Source organism: Cinclus cinclus, chromosome Z, assembly GCF_963662255.1.
Source record: "Cinclus cinclus chromosome Z, bCinCin1.1, whole genome shotgun sequence".
In the NCBI taxonomy this organism is placed as follows: domain Eukaryota; kingdom Metazoa; phylum Chordata; class Aves; order Passeriformes; family Cinclidae; genus Cinclus; species Cinclus cinclus.
The window spans coordinates 58,897,136-58,920,168 of NC_085084.1; the positions used below are offsets into that span (position 1 = coordinate 58,897,136).

Here is a 23,033-nt window from a genome sequence, read left to right on the forward strand (position 1 = left end):
ATTTTTCTCATGTTGCTAAAATTTTGAATCATCCGAGGAGTTGGTGGACAGGTCTAAAATTAGACCAAAGCACCTGTAGAAGACTCTCATGTAGCACATATGTTCTCTCTGGATTCCACGGGCAGAGAGGCAGAGAGGAGTAAGTAATGCTGTGAGATCAATAACAGCAGTGAGACACCATTATTCACCTTTCCTCATCCAAAACTAGTCAAGGATGGGGTAGAATGATTTGATTACCATCCAGAGCATAGACCTGCAGCAAGTCTGAGAACATTGCTAAGCGGTTTGCAATTAAATTTAAACAAAACCACAAAGAAAAGGGATTTTTTCACCTTTCTTCCAGAAATCCCCTAAGTATTAGTTACCACCCCTATCACAGACAGGATTTCCTGTGCCTGGTTAAGCTGAGTTATTGCTGAAGTCATGTGACAAATCCCTCTTCCTCAGCACCAACATTTCACAGTGGCAGTAAACAGCATCATTTTCATTTATATTTAATGAGAAAATGAAATGACAAACAAACTTTAAATTATAGGATTTTTCCTTTTAAAAATAGAGGAGTATGAAACAAATAAATCTTGGAATGTTTTGACATTTCAGGGAAATATTTTTATTAAAGAAATGTTAGTACACACCAAAAAGAAGTGCTCAATTTCACAGTGCACAAAGAAAGTGGGCTGGCTGATCTTGCTGGCATAAATCAAAAATAGCATCATTTTAAAAAATGGCATTACACCAGTAAAAAAGAAAAAGCTTGCAAGACCTGAGTTCAAAGACTATAACAGAAGGCTCCACTTTTCCTATCACAAAGGAAAAAGCTATTACTACCTAAAAAAAAAAAATTCATCCCTCTCTAATACCTTTGACAACGTACCTCCTCACCCAGTGTCTACATGCAGAACACTAAAAAAAAATGGTTTGCAGACTTATATCCAAAAATTAGAAAACATTAAATCATCTTTACAGCCCTAGCCAGCCATGACACTCATCTATGACTAAATGCAATCAAATTGCTTAAATAAGATCAGATGATTAGAAGAAAATAAATAAAATAACATGAAATACTTTGTATTTTGCTTTATTCAAATTCAGAGTTACTCCTCATGGGTTAGTTTAATCTCAGATTCAAAATGAGTGGAGACCATATGGAGAACTCAGCAATGAGAATTGCATGATAGTTGAATTAAGCAAAGGGTCATAGGGCTTCATGGACAGGCTGGACCATGGCCCAGGGCCAGTGGTGTGAGGTTCAACAAGCCCCAGTGCTGGGTCCTGCCCTTGGCTCACAACAGCCCCAGGCAGTGCCACAGGCTGGGACAGAGTGGCTGCAAAGCTGCCCACAGGAAAAGGACCTGGGGGTGCTGGGGACAGCAGCTGAACATGAGCCAGCAGTGCCCAGGTGGCCAAGAAGGACAATGGCATCCTGGGCTGTTCCAGCAATAGTGTGGGCAGCAGGACCAGGGCAGGGATTGTCCCTCTGTGCTGGTAACACCACACCTCAAATCCTTTGTTCATTTCTGAACCCCTCACTCCAAGAAGGACACTGAAGTGCTAGCGCATATCAAGAGAAGGGCAACAGAGCCAGGGAAGGGTCTGCAGCACAAGTCCTGTGAGGAGCAGCTGAGGGTCTTTATTGTGGAGAAAAGGAGACTTGCGGGGGGGGGAGGGCTCATCACTCCTTATCACTCCCTACAACTGCTTGAAAGGAGGCTGTAGCCATATGAGGGTTGGCCTTTTCTCCCAAGCAGCAAGCAACAGGACGAGAGGAAACAGCCTCATGTTGCTCCAGTGGAGGTTTACATTGGGTATTAAGAAATATTTCTTCACCAAAAGGGTTGTCAAGCATTGGCAGGCTATCCAGGGAAGTTGTGAAGTCATATGCAGATATGCTGCTTAAGGGACATTAGTGGTAGCGGCAGTTCTATATTACATTTGGACTTGATGTTTATTGACTTATATCACCTAACTATGCAAGTCAGCAGTGTCATTACCATTGATCCACTAATTAAGGTAAAGATTAATGAAGGCAAATATTCTTTATGTTGTTGTCATTACTACAAGTTGGGCTGGACAAATCCTACTTTGTTTTGCTGTCACAACTTTTACTTAGGGTGAAAATCAAAAAGAAAAGGTTAAGCATGTAAGGTGTGAAATCTTGCTGAAAGAATGTGACTGTTGAGCAGTAACAAGCATTTTCTCTAATGTGAATGTATGTATTCAATACAGACACCCTGGAAATGGAAGGATAGTGTGGAGACACCCAAATTTGCTTTAGGAATAGCGCACATTAATTTTTGGCATGGTGGCTTTGATATTCATTATGTCTGGCTGCAGAAGTGAGAACCTGATGAAAACTAAAGAGAACTAACTTCTATGCAGACTCAGCTGTTGTTACAGCTCAGAAACATAGCAGTTGCTAATGGTTTTTTGTCAAAAGCAGACCTTTAGACACTGCAAGACTGCACATTGGAATTGACACTTACTGGGGCCAGACAACAAACAGGAAAATTAAAATTCTGTCTTAGTTTTTCATTAAACTAAAAAAAGGCATCTTTGCCCATGTTCATTTACATTTCCACTTTCAATTCTATAAAAACTGATTTCCCTATAGAAATGTCTAGAAATGTATAGAAATTAAAGGTCTACCACCAACCAGTTCTATATTTGATGCACAGAGAAGACAGAAGGACCATAACTCTCTGCATTTTAGTGTTCTGGTGATGTGTGCTGCCCTCGGGAAGCTGAATACCACTGAACTGTGCCAGAGCCCAGGAGTAACTCCTCCAAAACTCCTAACAAGGCTATAGCCAAACTGGCTTACTTATTTCCTGCTGACACCACACTGCAAGTTGTTATTGTAAAATAAGATTTGCCACTTCCTCTTTTTGCTTTCCTTTGAAACTGAGACACAAATCCAGGTGTCACCAACAGCCAAACAGATCTCTTGTTTTCTTTGAAGGTGTGGATCATCTCCCCAGAATAAATTAGTTTGCCATAGTACAGTTCTGAGCTGTACAGAACCACAAGTCTTGTCCTTCTCTCCTCCTGGGTTGGGTCAGGTGAGCAGGCGGGAGAGCGGGCTCTTTGCTAATCTTCACTACAAGAAATAAATGTGTTTCATATAGCTTTATTCTGTGCCTTCACTCTGTGATTCCTTACTGATAGTCACATTTTTGCCCCTAGTACAATACAGTATCTAGCTACTGTTTTAGGGATCAGAAATCTCCCTTAGAATAGAATAATCTACTGTTATTACTGTTAGAAACATTATTGCTCCCTTGTCTTGACACAATGGTCAGATGTCTAACACAATGGTCAGACAAAAGTCATTGTTTCAAGTTATTTCTGTATCTATAATATTGTGATACATCCTATCAGACTTACTGTTAGCCATTACTCTAACAACTCTCACTAGCAATGAAATACTGCACAAACATCTTGAAACACATTATTCTGACGTAAATTTCTTATAGGACACTCAGATGTTCCAGACTACTAAGAAATAAATGATGGGAATGACTCACTTGCATGCTACTGGGTGCTGTGATCACCTTGAAACAATCATAACAGAACAGATTTAAAGAAATTAAATTACATAGCCTGGAGCACTCATTCATAGTTAAAAAGTTCATAGAGCAACACATTATTTCCTCAGATACTCAGGTGACTCAAATGAACAACAGAAACAACTGAGCACAAACATTTACCAGAAGTGTTAAAAGTTATAATAAAACCCACTTGGAAAAAAAGCCCAAAAGCAAACAATCACAGAGGATAGATAGATAGATAGATAGATAGATAGATAGATAGATAGATAGATAGATAGATAGATGCCAAGTCAATGACAGTTGGTGAAGGTTTTTTTTAGTGTTATAGAAAATTTTTCAAAAGACAACATGATTATTAAAAAGTTATGGAATAACCTGCAGGTATTTTATCTTGTAATGGTAAGAAAATTAGATCATTAGCCCAACACATTGTCTTTAGCCTTTTTAAAAAATATTTTTAGATTCTATTTCTGAAAAAAAAAATTAATAACGTTTTTTTAAGAAATGTTAAAAGTATGTTATTTCTTACCTATAAATGGTATGGGGAACATACACTTCTCTAATTGGGAATTCCAAAATTTCTTTGTGAGGGCGATTACGGTTTTCTGAAAATGGCTTCAGTGGGAGTAGTTCTGGTGTCAGGCAATAACCAATGTTTTCTGGAGCTGGGGAAATCTCCACTCTAAGTTCTCCTTTAAAATTAAATCACAAAATCTTAGCAAAAAATATAAAAAAATAACAGTATAAAATAAAAATTAAAACAATACGTAAGGTCACATAGCAACAGTGCAGGAAAAAGAACTGGTCCCTGGGCTGCATAAGAAGGGTAGCATAGGTACAGAAAAATACCAAGGAAGTAGCCTACACACGTCCCTTCACAATCAGGGCAACACATAGCTCCTTATGTCTACCCTGTACTGTTGCAAAGAAAATAAAAAGAAAGAAGACATATTATATCCTGGCTGATGTTACACAAGTAATATCACATTTGTCTGGGAGACAAACAGAAGGTGTGATGTCTAAAGTAGGCACCACCCACCAGGAAAGCTAGGCTTTCTGTGGTGAGCAGTTACACAGTTAATACTAATAATATTTACCCCAGTATAAGCAGACTTTCACTTTAAATTCTTGGCTGTGATAAGTTAAAACCGTTTGTGGAGCTCAGACTTGTCATTTCTGACCATCAGCTAGAAAGGAGAAACAGCTTTGCCCTCAGTTCATATATTTTAAGGTTCCTCCACAATACAGAAAAGGTTTAACGACAATTTACTTTAAAAGAAAAATTAAGATGGTCAGATGCTTGACAGTAGCTGCCTGTACGTCTCTGTTTTGTTAACTGATGTTTATGCTGATGTTAATGCTGACCCTAATATCAAGCTAAGATGAAATGTACATGTTTTTATCTCTCTATATAAAATATGAACCATTGCAAAGCATTGCAGGGAAGTAGTAAGGATCCTAGAAATTTGCATTAAATTTGCTTTTTATCTTCAAACATTTTGAATAATAACAAAAGATATCCAGTAGGTACACTGTAAATTAGGGAGAAAAGCAAATAATTAAAATATATCAAGATAAATCTCCATACTCATTCATACAAGAAAAAAATTCGAAAGCATCTGTGTTCAGGTAGTCACCAGAAACCCAGGAAGTACAACAGTGGAACATATTATAGGCTTTAAACCCAAGTCAAATAAATTTTGTGGTTGGAATTTACAGAACAGTTTTGGGAAGAAAAATACATACAACACCTTCCATCCAAAATGAATTATGTACCTGGTAAAGTCTTAATTCTTCTTTGCAAGGAAGATGATCTTTTGAAATCAGCTAAAAATTTAAACAGATCTTCATCACTGAGCCTGTCTCCTTCCTAGCAAGAGAAACACAAAAATCAGTACCTTTGTAACAATACTCCATAATAATGGAGAAAGGTTCAAGGGTGAACCATGTCCTTGAGGCATCCAAAGCAAGTGTGTTACTATCTACCTATCTGCAGTTATCCTCTGTCCCCGCAGAAATATAACTGTTAGCTTTTGCCAACACAATTCATACTACATAGATAAAAAATGTCTTACAAAATCAGAACTAAAGAGAATCCAGCACCTGTTTAAAGAAGGTGTTAAATTTCAGAGGGCTTTGAAGGGTTTTGAAGTTTGATGTTGGATGGTTGTCCTCTGAGTTGAAACTTCTGTCAGAAAGCTTTCTTGCCTGCAGCAGTGTTGCCTTCTTGTCACTGCTGGATCCTTTCCCTTCAAAGGGAAATTAAATGTATGATGATCTTGTTTTTTGCTTTTTGCTGCAGTACAAAGAGTCTCAGAATACACAAGAAAACAACAGGAACATCTCACCAACATCAGAGGATAGAGTACCTAAAACATTCTGCTTCTTTTACTACAGACTACGTGAAATAGTGGAATACTAGGACACACCTATTGAAGTGACATTATTTCTGCTGCAGAGCAGAAGTTTATTTATATTTTTAGTTCATGGGTTATAAAACACATTGAACAATGGTCCTGCCTACCAAACCAAGATGTTTGTTATCTTGATGGCTCAGTATTGCTAGCTAACTCCATGGGGCGAAGGGAATTTTGTTTTAACAAAGCCAGTGTTCAATGAAAATTGGGCCTAAACCATGAAAGAATATTTAGCAGACATAAAGATAAATATTCAGAGACAGCACAGAGAACACAATTAATTTGTGTTTGTGGGGCTGAAAAGGAAAGCTGACAAGACATGACATGGAATCTGTCACTTTCGATGCCAGAGTGAATAAAATTGTTTCTTATATCCAGTCCTACTGAAGCGTCATTTTGTCTTAGAAAAGTTAAACAAGTACCGTTTAAACCTTCAGCTTCTTGTATTTCTCGTTCAAGTGTTGAAACACTGAAGAAATTAGTTAGGCTTATGGGAATCCAGGCGAATGGCATTCTGTATTTCCCCAACCTCTGACAAAAGGATTCAGCTTGTGCTTTCAGTTTTTCAATCTTTTCTTTTGTCTGAGACAAAGAAAATAATGTCTGTTTCAAAAGCAATCAGTTATTGCAGTGCTACCATGGACAAAAATGTAAGTTACATATTTACAGTTCAGTAAATAATTTGCATTGGTATCTCTCATATTTTCTTTCTACATCACTGACAGAACTGTAGCTGTTTTGATTTGTACATTCAATTCAATTTCTTTTCAATTAGTTCACTTGCATTATAGAAATGTAGGAAGCCAATCTTTTTGTAGTAATCTTCAAATCCAGACTGATCAGCCACCAAAAACGTTAGCAGATTCTACTTCTTTCATCAGATACAGGAAAAAATTATATTGAAAGCAATATTCTAAAGGTGAGATGTGTGGAAACCCAGCAAACACTGTCAGTCTGTTCCAGGGAGGTAAGTGACCATGAATCCCTTGAACAGAACTTACATTGTTTATGGACAACAGTACTGAACTGAATAGCTGCACATTACAACAGGCTGTCTGCCCATCAAAATCAGTAGCATGTCTCTGAGGAACAAGTACTTCTGCTAATTCTATATTTCAGTAACTTCCTTTGCTCATCCCTATCTGCTTTATGACTCAAGCAGTACTCTGTCAGTATTGATTTCCAAAGGGGTCAGTAACAATAACGCACCTTGCTTTTTCCTGATTTCTTTCTGTTGAAAGAAATCAAACTGCTTGCTCTATGGATGATCTAACCGGCTTTTTCCCCAGTGTTTTTGGTATTCCATCCTATTTCAAAGAATCTGCTCTTTCTCTTATTTCCTTTTTTTAAATTGGTTTTTATTTTTTAGCATGTATTTTTTGATCTAAATATTCTTTACAGTTATTTACTTACCTTGCCAGCCTCACCTTCTTTAAGAACCATGTAAGGTTCTGCACAGTCTCCGATTTCTCCTTGCTGAAGCACTTTTTCTATCTACAAAAAGCAGTAAAATAAGATGATTAAAGAACAAAAGTCATCCAAATAGTACCATGTTGTTTCTCTAGCAATTTGAAAGAGCTTGCTTAGATATATAGCTGTATATAACATCTAAAAACTGTCTCTGTGCAGTAACTGACACTAAACGTTCTAATTTTCCATCTGTTAGAAAGCAGAAAACATGTATGTGACAACACCATCAATCACTTACTACTGCATTTTCACTGAAATCAGGATAATTGACACATTCCAAATGAAGTGGTGCAGGCTAACTCAGTTTCAGTATTAAGCAAACAAAATAATTCAAAGTACACGAAACCAATGTCAAAAAACCTCCACAGAATGTAAATAAAACTTCTGAAAGTGCCTTATTTCACTATATTTTTCATTTCCCTTAGGCAGAGATAGGAAATTCTGCATGCTTAGTAGAATTGGTACACAGGATACTAATACAATTTCTTAACTTGAGAACGATATATAACACTGGACACTTGCTCACATACTACTATTAAAAACTACCATCATTCATCTTATCTAGACAAAAGCCATGTTTGTCAGTTCTGTGAACTCAGACAACAGAAGCAGCTGGGAACAGGCAGAATTCTGTCAAAGTATCACTGCAACATACCTTTATTACCAGATATATATCTGGTGAGGGGTAAGTGACAGAAAATACTGCTGATCTTGCCTGAGTAGACAAGTCAATGCAAGGTGTATGAGAACGCAAGAATCCTCTTAATGCATCAGAATTGAGGTCACAATGAAAATTTTCTGAGATCTTGAAAAGAAAAAAGGGATTAAAATATATTGTAAAGAAAAAAGGCTTCAAATTTTACTTTAAAACAAGTCAAAAGTTGTAACTACAATTATAAAATACAAAATTTCAAGCATGGGACTGGCTGAATAACAAGAATCCTGGATCAGACTGCATGTGTAAAAAAGTAGCAGGGTTTTTATAAGTTTTCTTAAATTATTACTCTGGAGATAAAAAAACAGGCCAACTGAACAAAAATATTGCATACACACTTACTTTTTTTCTTTCCTTTATGTCATAGAGAGCTAAGCATGCAAACAAAGGTTCTATCTCTATATCAAACCTGTTAGGGAAAAACACACAAGAGTGATTGATACTGCACTCGTATGTCTATGTATAATAAAAAAAAAAAAAGGAAGAGTTATATTTTGACTGGCACTTTCATTAAAAATGCAAAGAAATATTTAGCTCTGGATCTCAGCTCTCTCAAAGTCTAGAGGATTTTTTTAATTTGTGCATTGTATTAGATGATTTTGAGAGGAAAAGAAGGGTAGTAAACTGCATGCAATGTATCTTCTAAATTTGACAGGAAGATGGTCTCAGAGGTCAGTTAAAATTATCGTATGTTGTTTCTTTTTTTCCCTGTTTGTGAAGTTGTGCTGGCTTTTGCTGAAGGAGAATCAATTTTCTTCAGAGTGTGGCTAGGATTTCGGATTTTTGCTGAACATAGGGCTGATAATATAAAGGCGTGCCCAAAACTAAGGCCTTTTCTGCTTCTGGTACTCCTCCCACTGGTGATGAGACTGGGGAGTGTGTGAGATATGGAGGAGACACAGATAGGACAGGTGACCCCAAATGTCCAAAGGGATATTCCAGATCATATTGCACCATGCTCAGAACATAAATGGGGTGGGGGGGGATAAAAGGAGAAAGGAGGGGAAATCTGGAGTGATGGTGTTTGTCTTCCCAAGTCATGTTATATGTGGACTGTCTCTCCTGGATGAACACCTGCCTGCCCTTGGGTACTCTGAGTTAATTCCTTGTTTTTCTTTGCTTGTCTGTGTGCCACTTGCTTTCCCTATTAAAATGTCTGCATCCCAACCCACGAGTTCTCCAGATTTATTCTTCCGATTCTTTCCCTGATTCTGTTGATGGAGGAGTGAGCAAGTGGTGTGTGGGGTTTGGCTGCTGGATGGGGTTAAGCCACAATCAAAGTCCAGCAGTATATAGGACACCAATCACTTTTTTTTTTTAATATGTAATCTGGATTCACTCCCAACTTCTTTTCACCCAGGCAAGTTAAAGACTTCTGTAAAGATGGATAAAAGTAATGTTCTGCTACACTAAGAAAGAGTACTTGAGCAGTGAATGCTGCTGTACAGGCCACCTGCGGTGGTGTAACAAGGTGTGCGGCTGTACACTGTTGTGAATTCAGAAATGGTGAGCAATGCTTGTGAAGGATTACTTACTTCAGAGTATGCAGCTTCACCAAAATCCTGTTGCCCAGATGTTCCTTTGGGCGATCTGGCACTGGTCGTATCTCCACTGCATCTTCCTATCATTAAACAGTCATACTCAGTTGAAACAACGGTGAATTTACACACTCACATAAAACATTTACGTGACAGTAGCCAAGCCACTGCTACAGACTAGCATCTTCCCCCACTCAGTGGGCAGTTAATGTCTCCAGAAATGAAAGAAAACAGATTTATTATTTCTGAATATTTACATTCCTGACCCCTATCTGGCACTTACACCAAATATTTACAGCTGTGCACCCCAAGCACAAGCTGCTATGACAGGTGACACCCTGGCATAGCTATATCCCCAGCATGGATATAGCTTGGCCCACACTGACAGCAGCGCAGTGTTCATCTGCTGCGGCACAGCTTTAACCTCAGGCATGCTGGGACAGCCAGCTGGGAAAGACTAGCAGGAGAGCCGGCCTCCCGCTCACCTCGTCGACGGAGGGGTAGAGGGAGAGGAGCTCGGGGTGCCTGTTGGTGCGGCGTGCCTCCTCGCTGAGCCTCTCGAACTCCTCGGCGCTGACGTGCCGCAGCAGGTGCTCCAGCCGCGGGTCCGGCTGCAGGCTGCGCAGCTCCAGGTCCGAGCAGGCCAGGGTGGCCCTCGAGGCCTCCTCTGGGACAGCGGGCACCTGGTGGGGCCCTACCTGCAGGAAAACAAGGAAATGTACCAAGCTGTGGCTTGGGCACCAGGGTGTCACAGAGTGGCTCTTAGTGATCTGGCAGAGAGCATCTTTATGCCTCCTCTGCCATGAGGCCTAATGGTGAGCATGGTGCCCTGCTTGATGCCATGACAGATCACAGGATCTCAGAATATGCTGAGCTGGAAGGGACCCACTGGGGTCACAGAGTCCAACTCCTGGTTCTGCATGGGACACCCCAAGAATCACACCGTGTGCCTGAGAGCACTGTCCAAATGTTCCTTGAACTCTGTCAGGCTTGGTGCTGTGACCACTGCCCCGGGGAGCTCCTTCCAGTGCTCAGCCACCCTCTGGGTAAAGAACCTTTCCCTGATATCCAACCTAAACCTCCCCCGACACAAATTCAGGCCATTCCCTCGGGTCCTGTCACTGGTGACCACAGAGATCAGTGCCTGCTCCTCCGCTTCCCCTCACAAGGAAAACATAGACTGCAGTGAGGTCTCCCCTCAGTCTCCTCCTCTCCAGACCAAGTGACCTCAGCCAGTTCTCACATGGCTTCACCCAAGGCCCTTCCCCACCTCTGTGCCCCTCCTTTGGATGCTCCCCAATAGCTTTATATCTTTCTTATATTGCAGTGACCAAAACTGTGCACAACATTCAAGCGGAGGTCACACCAGATGCTTCTTTTGAGGGAAACTGCTGTATCTGATGACTTTTCCCAAAGTGAAGAAAATGTACCTGAAAAGTTGCATCACCAGAATCCAGTATTTCTGATTCAAAGGTTTGTTTTTGAAGTGTTTTGTGAAAATCTTTTCGGGATCCCTTGTTTTTCAGGCTACAGATATCTGAATTCCCTTGGTTTCTATTATGGAGAAGCCCAAGAAAGCCAGGATAAGATGAGGAGGTGTTACGGGAAAATAAATCAGAAAAGAAAAATTAAAATTTATTTAAAAACTGAAAAGATGGTTCTGCAAAAAAGCAGTGTAGCACAGCTTTTATGCAAAAATGTGACATTTCACAATTTTAACACATTTTAACGCACCATTGCAACTCTATATTAAGGACAGTTTAAAAGGGAAAAAAAAACAGATTATTTTTATGAAGAATATAAGACTGAGACAGCAGGAAAACCTGACCTAGGCACAAAATTTGCTCTGATCTCATCATCAGACATGGAGATTATTTCAGTGACCTTAAGAACATGGATCAGGATCATTTATCTCTTGGCTAGCTTCTTCAATTATATACATCAAAGCTCTTATTGCTCTTATTCTGGACCTAGCTAGTATCCAAAGTTAATCACGTGCAACAATCTACACATTCCAAAAAGATGCCTGATTTTGGAGAGGGCTATTCTATGCCACAATGTAACCCTCCAGGCTGGCAGCTTTGAAAACTTATCCTGAAATTCCAAGTTACATTTTTCAGGCAGATGGAAAAAATCAGCAGGTACCCTGAAAAAAAAAGGTGTTAGATGCATCCAGACTTTTATTTCTTTCCCTTTAGTATGCAATTTGCTAAATCCTGTGACAGTCTTCTTGCAACCAATCTCCTTATTTACAACATGCTGCTTCATTCATTTTGCTTTCTGTGACACTCCCAAAGAAATGACTGGACATCAAAGAAGACATAATAAGCAATTATTGATCAGGGAGACACCTTTTTATTACATTTTGGGAGTAACTGAATTATATGGTCTGATGTGTTTTAATTTTAATTGTTTGCATTTTAATCGTTTGCCAGTTCACTGCAATGAAAACTGGTCATAAAAAGACAATCCCAGCTCTCCTTGGATGTGACCTTGTTTTGGAACCACTGTAGTTATCCAAAATGGAAGGCAGAAATTCTGCATGAGTTTAAGAATCCAAAAGAAGTTGAATAGACTATTCTTTTCACTACCTTTTGTGGCAAACAAATGATTGATGGAGAAATTTATGTATCTGAATTCACATTTTCCCTGGAGAAATTTATGTATCTGAATTCACATTTTCCCTGTGGTATGCAAACTACACTAGAGAAGCCTTTCCACTAAAGTACACCTGGAACATTTATTTATATTTTTTATTTATTTTGAAAAACATTATAGCAATTAAAACTTACCAAGTGGCAAACCATGGTTTTTATACACATGTCAATTTAATGGGCACAAAAACGAATTAAGAAAATGAGATGAGGAAAAAGAACAAAGGACAACTGAAAGGAGAAACAGGCTTCCCATTCAGCCTCCTGCAAGGCCACATGGACTCCAGCTGCGCCCATCCTGTGTGCTACATACCTCTCTTCCCTGGGGCCTGAGTATGACCTCTGCTCATGCCACCCACTGGAGGCTCCACCATCTCCTGTTCTGAACCTTCATGCTCATGAATGCATCAAAGTCACTCACATGCTGCTCTCACCCAAACCTCACTAGACAATATATTCAGCAACCTGTTCTATAACATCTGTCAAGTAGGCAGTTACAGCTTTTCTAGCCTTTCTCAAAACAATGGAAAGCCCTCTACAATTATTGCTCACTTCACTCTTGATATTTTCTCTTTCTCTCGTGCCTATTTTGAAAAAAACAAAACTGTCCAAGCATAATATGAGATTCCCAATAGCAATCTATCACCAGTTCATGTGACACTGCAGCATATTTGGTAGTGTTTTGTTCTTTGCAATTTTTAATAACTTGCTTGCACTTTTAGCTACAGCTGCCAAAGCTCAGCTTTCTGACAGAGTCCACCATTGTGTTTACCACAGTCAACTGCTCAATAAAGATTTTGAATGCAAATTTATCTCACCTGAACGAGTGAAATAGTAAAACACTCAGCAAAACTTTCCACATGTGTGTATTTCTATGGCTCCATTCACATTTCTACCAGCATACATAAATGCAAAAATAGCTATGTTCTATTTTTCACCTCACCTACTTTACTGCTCACTCCCTTCTCCTGTACACAAACAAAGCTGCACGCTGGCTCTTTACAGCATGCTCAGAACAGCACTGTGTGAAAGAGTTAGTGCCTCTGCTCTGAGTGGTGCAGGAGCAGAGCCCATAAAACCCACCAGCCGATTTCTAGTGACTCACTGTGGAGCAGTTCTGAGAATTCAATTTCATCAGCACCCCTGGAGGAAGTCTCTTAATAACCCCCAGCAGCTGCTCCACTGAGGAGCACAAGGTGCACAGTTTAAAAGTGCAAATTCCTCTAGAATCACCATTGTAAACCAGTAAAGCACTGGCTGCTTTATGTCAGAAAAACACAGACTAATAAGGGTGAGTGAAGGGGCACAACAAAATGGCAGCAAAATTGTCAGCACTCAACCACCAGCTGCTTCTTCTGCTTTTCAAGAGCTGGGCATTAATGCAGGAATGGATAAGAGGAAGTGCTACAGATAAAACAGAACTCCAAAAACCTCTTTCTAAAGAACAGGAGGAGGTGATGAGGAAGGAGGCAAAACATCCCACAGACTCCCCTAAGAGTCTGGGAGCAGACATCTCTGAAACAGAGAGCGCTGACTGAGAGTTCCCTCCACATTTTACATATGAAATGGAATAGGGCAGAATAAAATATAATGAAATTAAAATATAATGAACTAAACTGAACAAAATTAAGTACTTATAATGACTACAGGCCCAACTCTGTGTGTTGAATTACACTGACCTCAAGTGCAGAGAACATTTACTGATGTAAAATAGTAAATTTGCGTATAACACGGATAATCCCATGAATACACTCAATCACTGCTGGGAAAGCCCATAATCCTTCAGTTTTCAGACACATTTGGAAATCAAATCATGTTGAATTTTCAGGGCATGAATAAGGGAAAAGCATGCAAATATAATCTTTATCCCTGTTATCTTTCCTTTTAGTGGGATCAAACAGTACTAGTTTTCCTGATTAAGATAAATCATCATTACAGAGGGTTGATGTGAATTTCTTCCCATCAACTTCCCATCCATTCCCAGAGTGCCTGATAATTAAGAAGCAGTTGTAACAAGTATTTGGCAATGCACACCATCTCAGACAATACAATATAGTTATTTATACTACTGAAAAGTCTGTTCTTATCTTCAATCACTGACTAAAATCATTATAATTTAGGATTACTTATAACAGCAAACATCTCCTCTCTGATAAGTAAAATGCAATGTATTTTTGATTTTATTTAGTTTTATGTCGCTTACTTTCGATTCACAATCAGCCACTCACGGATGTAAGTCTGAACACAGTCTTTGACATGTGAGTCCAGCTCAACCCTGTGGAGAAAGCAACACCTTTCAGCTCCTAAGTCATACTTTCAGGAAAACAAATTTATCTAGTCAGATAAAGGCCACTCTGTTAGTCTTCTCCTGTGTATATATTTTACTGCTAAACTATTGTTTGAGGTTTAAAAAAATCCTCTGTACTGCATGAATTCCATTATGCAGGTTTTTGGTACTGTGCTGATAAGTGTACAAACATACATTTAACAGAAGTAACCACTTGCCACACCATCTGTTCATAAATATAAGAGTGACACTGCTATAATATATAGTTAAATTAAATAAATTATGCAACATATCCAACCTTGTGATTTTAAAAACTTGATAACAACTCTCAAGATATAGAAATATTTTTAGAGGCTTCAGCCCCTGGACACTTGCAATTAGGTAGGTGAAATTTTCTCTTTCTCACAGAAACAAATAAAAATCTAAAAAAAGGACACTAAGCTTTTAATCAGATAGCATAATAAAACTTTAAGTTCTAATAATATGTTATAATTTAATTTTCTGTTTTTCAAATAAGTCTCCTTTAATGAAGGGAGTTGTCAGTGCTTCTTGATAGACTGGACACTATTTTGAACTGCAAGTCTTTCAGCCAAAGACAATGTCCATGAACTTCACATCATGATGCTGTGGCATAATTCCCCTATCCCTATTCTTAGTATTTTTAATGACCTGTTCCAAAATAATTTGTAGCATTCTCCAGTCCACATGAGTAAACGAGTAGGTAGGGTACACATTCAATAGAGGAACAGGTGAAAGGTATGATAATTTTTAGCACTCTCCACATAGAGCTCCTAAGAGATTTGCAACTGAGGTTACCGAGGCCAGCTAACAGCTGATGTGGTGGGACAGAGCCTTGGCTGATGCCAGGCTGTGAGTGCCCCTGCCTCTGATGGTTCCTGCCTCTAGTGGTTCCTGCCTCAGGTGCAGGTGGGAGGTGTGTTTGCTGGCAGGCAGCACATTAACCCAGTTTGGTTGGTGGTACCTGTTTCCTGCTCTCGGTGCACAGAGACATCAAAGACTCTGTTGCCTGAAGCCCAGTCCTTGGTGCATGCCCCTCCTGTGTTCTCATCTTCCCTAAAACATCCTGGCACCCTTGACCAGGATTTTCTGTAAAAACACTAATATCAAGGATAGCATTGTGAATAGCTAAGTGGCAAGCTGCTGTCTGAAAACAAATCTGCTGAAAGCATATTTGTTGGTATTGACTGTATGTGCTTTATCACAGACTTCTTAAAAAATACTTAATAATTTTGTGGTGCAAATCAGGCTTAAAACTGATTAGACAGCATGAGCCTGAATGGTCTCCTACTGGAAAAAGAAATAACTAACAGCTGCTTTAAACATCAGGAATAGTGGAAAGTAACCTTGGAAATTGGTAAGAAATTGCCTTATTTTAGATGTAATTTCAAAAGTTGAATAATTATTTCAATATTTTTGTCCATCATATAAATAAGAGATTGCTTTCTCTGGCATCACAGATGCAAAAATTATTTTTTGTACCATCCTCCTGTCCTTCTTTACTTCCTGGTTGATGTCTACCTCACTTCTGCCACCACCAAACTTAGGAAGTGGTGTAAACACTTGCAGAATTTTCAGTGTGCTAACACGGACAGGGGCAAAACTCAAACATTTGAAGTTCAGGAACTGTGTAATGGCTGGATGAGTGGCAGAGTGATGTTGGATCAACATCTTCAAAACTATTCTTAACTATTTAAAACTAGCTTTATTTTTGCAAAATTTTGGAGGGACAAAAACTCTCCTTACCCATCTTCTGGCATAGAGGGTTGTAAAGTCCTGCACTCTTTGGGTGTAAAGACAACATCCAGATCATCTTCAGGAAAGTCCCCAAGTTCTTGTGCTAGATCTAAGTCCAAGTTGTTCAGCTGCGTCATCAGGAAGCCTTCAAAATCTACTGGGTCTACTGCATCATAAAAGGAAGGCTAATGAGAAATAAAGAAGCATTTATTTTAGGAACTGAAGGCTCTTCTTGGCAGTGTAATTTAGGCTTACTCATTTAACTATTGTAATTGTCCCATTATTTATTATATGTCAGAAACAAACATCTAAATTTCTAAACTAGGAAACCAGAAAGGATATAAGGAAGGTGACCAAAATGGCAGCGACAGACAACGCCAGTGGGCAGGAGACAGCAGACAAAACACATCAGGAATAACAAGGCCAAGTCTTGGAAGTTACTCCAGGTTATGGAGCTAAGAACCAACTGTAAGCACTGTGGCTGCTGCCATCATGAAGATACACTCATTTGAGATGCTGTGCCTGAAAGATACTATTAGGAATACTCTGTGCTTTCAACTGCAAACAAAGCTGAGGACATTATACACTCAAAATCAGAAAAATGTACTATTTTTCATCTCTGAATGTTACTGGGTTTTGTATTATTGGAATTCTTAATTTATCATATTTCTTAAGGGTTTGTGCAGTGCTTTTGCAAAGGACTACATGAAACTACTAAAGTTACTACTGAAAATCTTAGATATTCCCCATTTCTACAGTGCACAGCATTGCACCTTGATAGAACAACAGTTTTATCTCACTACATTTAATTAGCCATTCTTAAACAGAAGATCCACTCAGAACAAAGTTAAACAAGCATAAGCTCTACGACTCATACCTACCATGAAACTGTCTGCTTTTTATCTGTTTAGTGTCAAAAACAGAGGCAGAAACTCTTGTTTGATTTGATACCTAGAGATGTTCTACATACAAATAAATGCGACTTCATGTATTAAAAGTGTATGTTATTCTACGTATAGACAAAACTGAAAATTATTTTACTTGCTATGTACCAAATAAAAATACTCTGTATTTCTTAAAAAATATAATATTTGTCCAGTTGAGTACAGAGACTAGAATCTCTTATCATCGATTTTCTTGGGAAGTAAAAAAGTAGACCTAAAAACTACAGCTTTAGGAAATCTATAGGTTATTTTCTGTATGTTCCAGAAAGGCCGATGACACCTCATCACTGTAAGAGTGAAGAAAATTCATTACAGTCTTTGAATAATAGCACTGGAATAACTTATTTACTGTGAGTAAGAATTCTAGCAAAAAACAGCTAATAAATACTCCTTTCTGTAAAGGGTGAGGATTGCATTGCACTGATTAGTCCAGATACCTTTCACAAGGCAGTATTCTGAAGCTGCCAGCAAAAAAATACATCTGTGGTGCTGCTGATGCTTCATGGGAAAAGAGGGTACCCAGTGTCTCTGTTATCAACACACCTTTATATTCAATGTTATTTTTGAGACAATGTAATTGTCTCATCCAATGTGTTCCTAAGCTATCCTCTCTATAGTCTAGTGTTCTGCACAAAAAAAATCTGTGGGTCAAAATCAGCAAGTCTTCCCTCATTAATATTGAGGCATGCTCATGCAAGACTTTCATAGAATTTGACAGGAATTTCACCAGAGCACAAAGTGACACCAGTGCATACCCCTGTTACATCTACAACATCAGGAATTTTAGCTCAATGAGACAATGAGAAATTTCTCAATTTATGAAACATGCATAGAGACTTAATAATGGCTCCAGTAACTCAGAACTAAAATGGCTCACACTTAATATGCCACATCAGCCACAGTAGATAAGAAAATGTGTTAAAAACAATTATTAGTAAATTCAAGCTTTGGAACCTTTTTAGTGTTCTGAAAATACAGTTGAGGAAGTTTTTCAGATAACAAAAATCCAGAAATATCTTTCAGAAAGTGAAACATATTTGGAAGAAATGTGCTGAAAATATCTAGGAGAAGCAAACCAATTTAGACTTCTGAAAAAAAACCCAGATGTGGTAAATACTCCTGCAAATATTTCAGTAGAGACCTTTGAACCCGAACAAGTACCACCCCCTACCCCAGGTTCCCCTTTTATAGGGAAATTATATTGGTTTCTGCATAAACTCTGTCTCTGAGCTCACTCCTCTGGCTGTACATTTAAGGCATCCACTGACTTATCAAAAATGTCTCTGGGAAAAATCTTTCCCTCTCTTTGCTCTTTTTAGCCAGAGGGAAGACTTAACATTACAACCAAGTCCATCAAATTATGAGGCAGTCAGCCAAAGAAATATACTCTGCTACTCTGTTTTTAGTATAAGCACTATCTCTGTTTTGCACACAGTGTAGTGCTGAACATGTTGGATCAACAGTTATGAGTAAATAGTAAATCTTATTTGCTATTTTTAAAAATTAACTATCAACATAATATGGTTGAAGCTCACTTACTGTACTGTCAGTAGGTAAAGCATAGCATGTTAGTATATAGATCTGTAAATAAGTCTATATAGAGATTTTTAGATATAAATATATATAAGAATATACAATATATAAATTGCATATATATTTAGATCTACTAAAAAAGAAATTCACAGAAGATTAAAGTAAAACACAGCCTAAAGTATACAAGGGTATACTACATCTTTTCAGTTGCTGAAGATACAATGTTTTGCATGCAAAATAGTTTTGCTTAATACAATCTAATTTTTGATAAACCATTGCACTTGCTTTCAGAAGTCACACTTTTCCATTCTAACAGGTCAAATCCACTTCATTTCACTGTGTCCTCTTTATCTAGTTCAAGTGTTAACAATAACCTTTAATCACTAGAAAAATGTGCTTTTGACCATCGTAAATTAGACACAAATGTAAAAGAGATAGTGTGAAAAGCAAATGCAGGCAGACGGAAATGATCTCCCTAACAACTGGTGCAACGTTTCAAAGGAAACACAGAAAATGGCTTAAGTAAGAAGCCAGCACTCCTTTTCACATATCATAAAATTGTGCAAAATAATTTTGTACAGAAAATGCCATGAAACATTACTGCAAACATACCTTTTTTAAGGATGACGAATTAGAAGCATGTAGATTGCGACAGCACACACAAAATGGCAGCCACAGTGTAATACTTAGTAAATGAAATGCTACCAAGTTTTTTGGTAGAGCAAGTGGTTTTCTGCATGCAGAAGAAGGGACCTGGCCTCGTCAGGCTGAGTAACCACAAGGAACAAGTTAAAGATCACAGCGCTTCCGATTAAGGAAGTGAGTAGTGGCGGGAGGCCCTGACACAGGAAGCAACACTTGCATCTAGATTTTCACAATCACTGGTGCAGAAAGACTCTTGCTGCTTCTTCTTATCAGGCCTCACAAAAAGAATAAAAAAATAAAAGGGTAGGGGCATAGACAGTGCCAAAATCATAGTAAATTTTACTTATGGCATAAAATGTTTGCAGAATTCTCATCCTCATGAAAGGCAATAAAAAGATCTGGCATTTTTTCCCTTTGTCATAAGGGCACTGTCATATAATCTGACTTCTTTAGAGGGTGGTAACACGCGGAAAGCTGAAGATGATTCGGAGACACATAACAGTTGACTCAATTATATCTATGCCAATCAGGACATACTTCAGCATTTCTCACTTAACATGCACATTCTACAGCACTGAAAAACAGTCAGCATGCTGCCCCTGCTGCTAGTTCTGGAAACTGTATTAAGTCAAGCTTGTTGAGCGTTCACCTTTCTTTTTTTCCTCTTTATTCAATGATCTGGGCTGGTTTTGGCACGGATACAATTGATTTTTCTTTATAGTAAATATTATGGGGCTGTGTTTTGGATTTGTGCTGGAAACAGTGTTGATAATAATATCTGTTTTCATTATTGCTGAGCAGTGCTTACAAGGAGCCAAGGCTTTTAAACCACCCCATCAGCAAGGAGACTCAGGATGCACAAGAAGCTGGGAGAGGACACAGCCAGGAGAGGTTACCCCAGCTGACCACAGGATATTTCAGACCACATGGAATCATGCTCAGTACATAAAACTGGGGGAATAAGAAGGACTACCACACAAAGAATTTACTTGAAGAAGTTGAAAGTTTACATCAGGGAAAGAATGTAATATACTCCAACACTTACTAACATTGATTCATTGTAATATGTAGAGGGACTGTCTATTCCAGGCTCCAAGGAACATTCTAATGTTTCTCAAAGGCATCATTTCCTCTGCTCACCAGAGAGTATGTTTAATAGTTTCAGGTAGAAGCCAGTGGAAAGCAACACCGCTTAGAAGATCATTTAATCTACCCTAAAATCATTAAGCAATGTACATGTCAAACCTGTGTAAAGAAGGTAAACCCAGAACTTACCAGATTACATGTAGAAAATCCAGGGGTGCTTAAGCTTCTTTGACAGAACTGTGCAAAACCTGGCTGGAGAGTAAATTGCTTTCTTATTTCTGCAGAGGAGTGCCTTGAATTAAGCAGAGAAAATATAATTACAATTATCCCTGTACAAATTCCAAATGCCAGCATTTAGCCAATTTAGTCTCCTGTTCCAGTGTTTAGAAATGTATTTTGATAATGGTCTAGACTCCTCTTAGTTTGTAATTGGTGCCAATCTCATTAAACATTTCCAGTCCTATATAACCAAGATTCTGCCACTCTTCCAACAGATTTTTATCATTATATTGCAGCCCTCACAATTGGGAAATGCTATGTGAGAAAGAATAACCTTGGCCTTAAGTAAAGTGTGACTGTGACCTTCACAGCAGTACTTGCAGATTCATTTCTGCAAAGCAAAAACACAATAATAAAGCAGAGAAAGAAAAATGAACATCACATAAGTGAGTATTTTTTTAATTGATCAAGGGATAAAAGCAAGATGAGACTACTCACTCGCTGAACAGTGTAAGCCCAGACTTACACTACGAATGGAGTTTGCTGTAAAAAGACCAAGGCAAACCAAAGAAGAAATTTAAAAATCTGCCTCCTGTATCGGCTAAACATTTGAGGAAAAAACTTCTTGATTGCTAATTAACTGACTTCTGTGGAAGCAGAGACAGCCCAGAACTGAATTCTTCAGAAATCCCAGGGTGATAATAATGTATGTAGTCTGAAAAAGCAGAATAGTGTGGTCATTTTTCATGGAAACAAATCAATTAATGTTTAATATGATTTAGAATAATCAGATTAAGAATAATCAGCCATTAAATGGTGACAAAACATCTACACTATATTTCACCATAGGGGTTCAGGATAAGACTTTTGAAACAAGATGCAGTTAAGCAGATTCCAAGTAAAAAATAATAGCCTGCAGCCCACCAGAGCAGTCAAATGGGAAAAAGGAAAATACAGAGGAAAGAAGACACTCCCTTCCACATGAGACTCTTTCAACTCCAGCAAGGATTAACAGGCATCTTAGAATTACCAGATGTCACAGGACAGTTTTGCCTGCACCTTTTCTCTTTTGTGGCCTCTTGATTCCTATGACTACTGTATCTATTCTCTGACACTTACATGCATTTTTGAGCCTGACAAAACCCTGAATTTCACTTAATACATTTCTGTTCATGTGAGGTGACAGGCACCTGACAGAAGGTATTGGAAGTACTAGAGATATTAGGCACAATTTAGAAAATAAAAGTTGCATAAATGAGAATAGTTGCTTTTAGGTCAGTTGTGAGTGTGATGTTGCTCCAATCTGAAGGCAGCATCAATCCCAGACACAACAAAGCTAGAATTATAAAGAAAGTAAAGAGAGCCATTTGGAAGAGGACTTCCTACTCATCAGTGGTATTCCAGAAATCAAAACCAAGATCTTTTAAAGGTTATTCAATGATTACATAAGCAAGAAAGGGAAAAAAAGTAGGGAAAGTGATGAAGTCTGTGCATTCTGTAGATTATCTCTGACCTATTTTAGAAAGAAAAGCTGTTTGTTTATCAGGGTTACTCAATTTCCCACTACCAGTAGTATCTGATAATGAATGTATGTACAAAACTCAAATTATTCAAAATTATTATTTTACTGCAAACTGAGTTAGTTTCTACCCTGTGCAGAGGTCTCTGTTACTGATGGAAGTAGTAGAGGTAACAGCAGATGAAAAAACTATTTCTACTGCAGAAGTTGCTGCTGTAAACAATGATATAAGACATCTTTAAATTACATCCAATATGGGGTTACCAGATGCTTCAAAGAGGAAATTATGTGAATTTTCAGTACAAGGAAAGAAGGAAGAAGTACAGAGGAAGCACACATATGTATGAAGGGCCAAATTTGCCATCTGGTAAAAGCCGGGGCAAATGTACATAACTGAGAGCAAATACAGTTCTCAAGAGCACTGACTACTCTGTTCCAGTGTCTCACCAATAGAAAGAACTTGCAAACTAAATCAGTCTAATGGATGACAAACCTTGTCATCTGTAATGGCGACTTTCAGATAAGTTCATTGGACTGACATCACAGTTTTGCAATAACTAAAGGAAGAAAGTACAGTAAGAATAATGGAAGACAGCAAAATTTGTTTCAACCAACTCAGAAATTATTGCCTAGATTTGCTAGGATTAGACAAAGGAAAGTACTAACTGCTAAAAGAACCAGAAGCACAGGTTAATCACATCAA

At 38.4% G+C, this 23,033-nt stretch overlaps 1 protein-coding gene across 1 annotated transcript in view; it reads right to left on the bottom strand.

Annotated features, from left to right (window-relative positions):
• DOCK8 (dedicator of cytokinesis 8) overlaps window positions 1-23,033 on the bottom strand; it is an 86,395-nt gene that overhangs the window by 48,308 nt on the left and 15,054 nt on the right. Inside the window, exons 2-14 of the mRNA XM_062513722.1 lie at window positions 20,782-20,884; window positions 16,394-16,569; window positions 14,546-14,617; window positions 11,119-11,242; window positions 10,174-10,386; window positions 9,686-9,771; window positions 8,493-8,559; window positions 8,091-8,240; window positions 7,379-7,459; window positions 6,388-6,547; window positions 5,652-5,797; window positions 5,325-5,418; window positions 4,078-4,240 (exon numbers count right to left, since the gene is read on the bottom strand). Of these exons, the coding sequence (XP_062369706.1) occupies window positions 4,078-4,240; window positions 5,325-5,418; window positions 5,652-5,797; window positions 6,388-6,547; window positions 7,379-7,459; window positions 8,091-8,240; window positions 8,493-8,559; window positions 9,686-9,771; window positions 10,174-10,386; window positions 11,119-11,242; window positions 14,546-14,617; window positions 16,394-16,569; window positions 20,782-20,884 (1,635 nt within the window). The remainder of the gene's footprint in view (window positions 1-4,077; window positions 4,241-5,324; window positions 5,419-5,651; window positions 5,798-6,387; window positions 6,548-7,378; window positions 7,460-8,090; window positions 8,241-8,492; window positions 8,560-9,685; window positions 9,772-10,173; window positions 10,387-11,118; window positions 11,243-14,545; window positions 14,618-16,393; window positions 16,570-20,781; window positions 20,885-23,033) is intronic.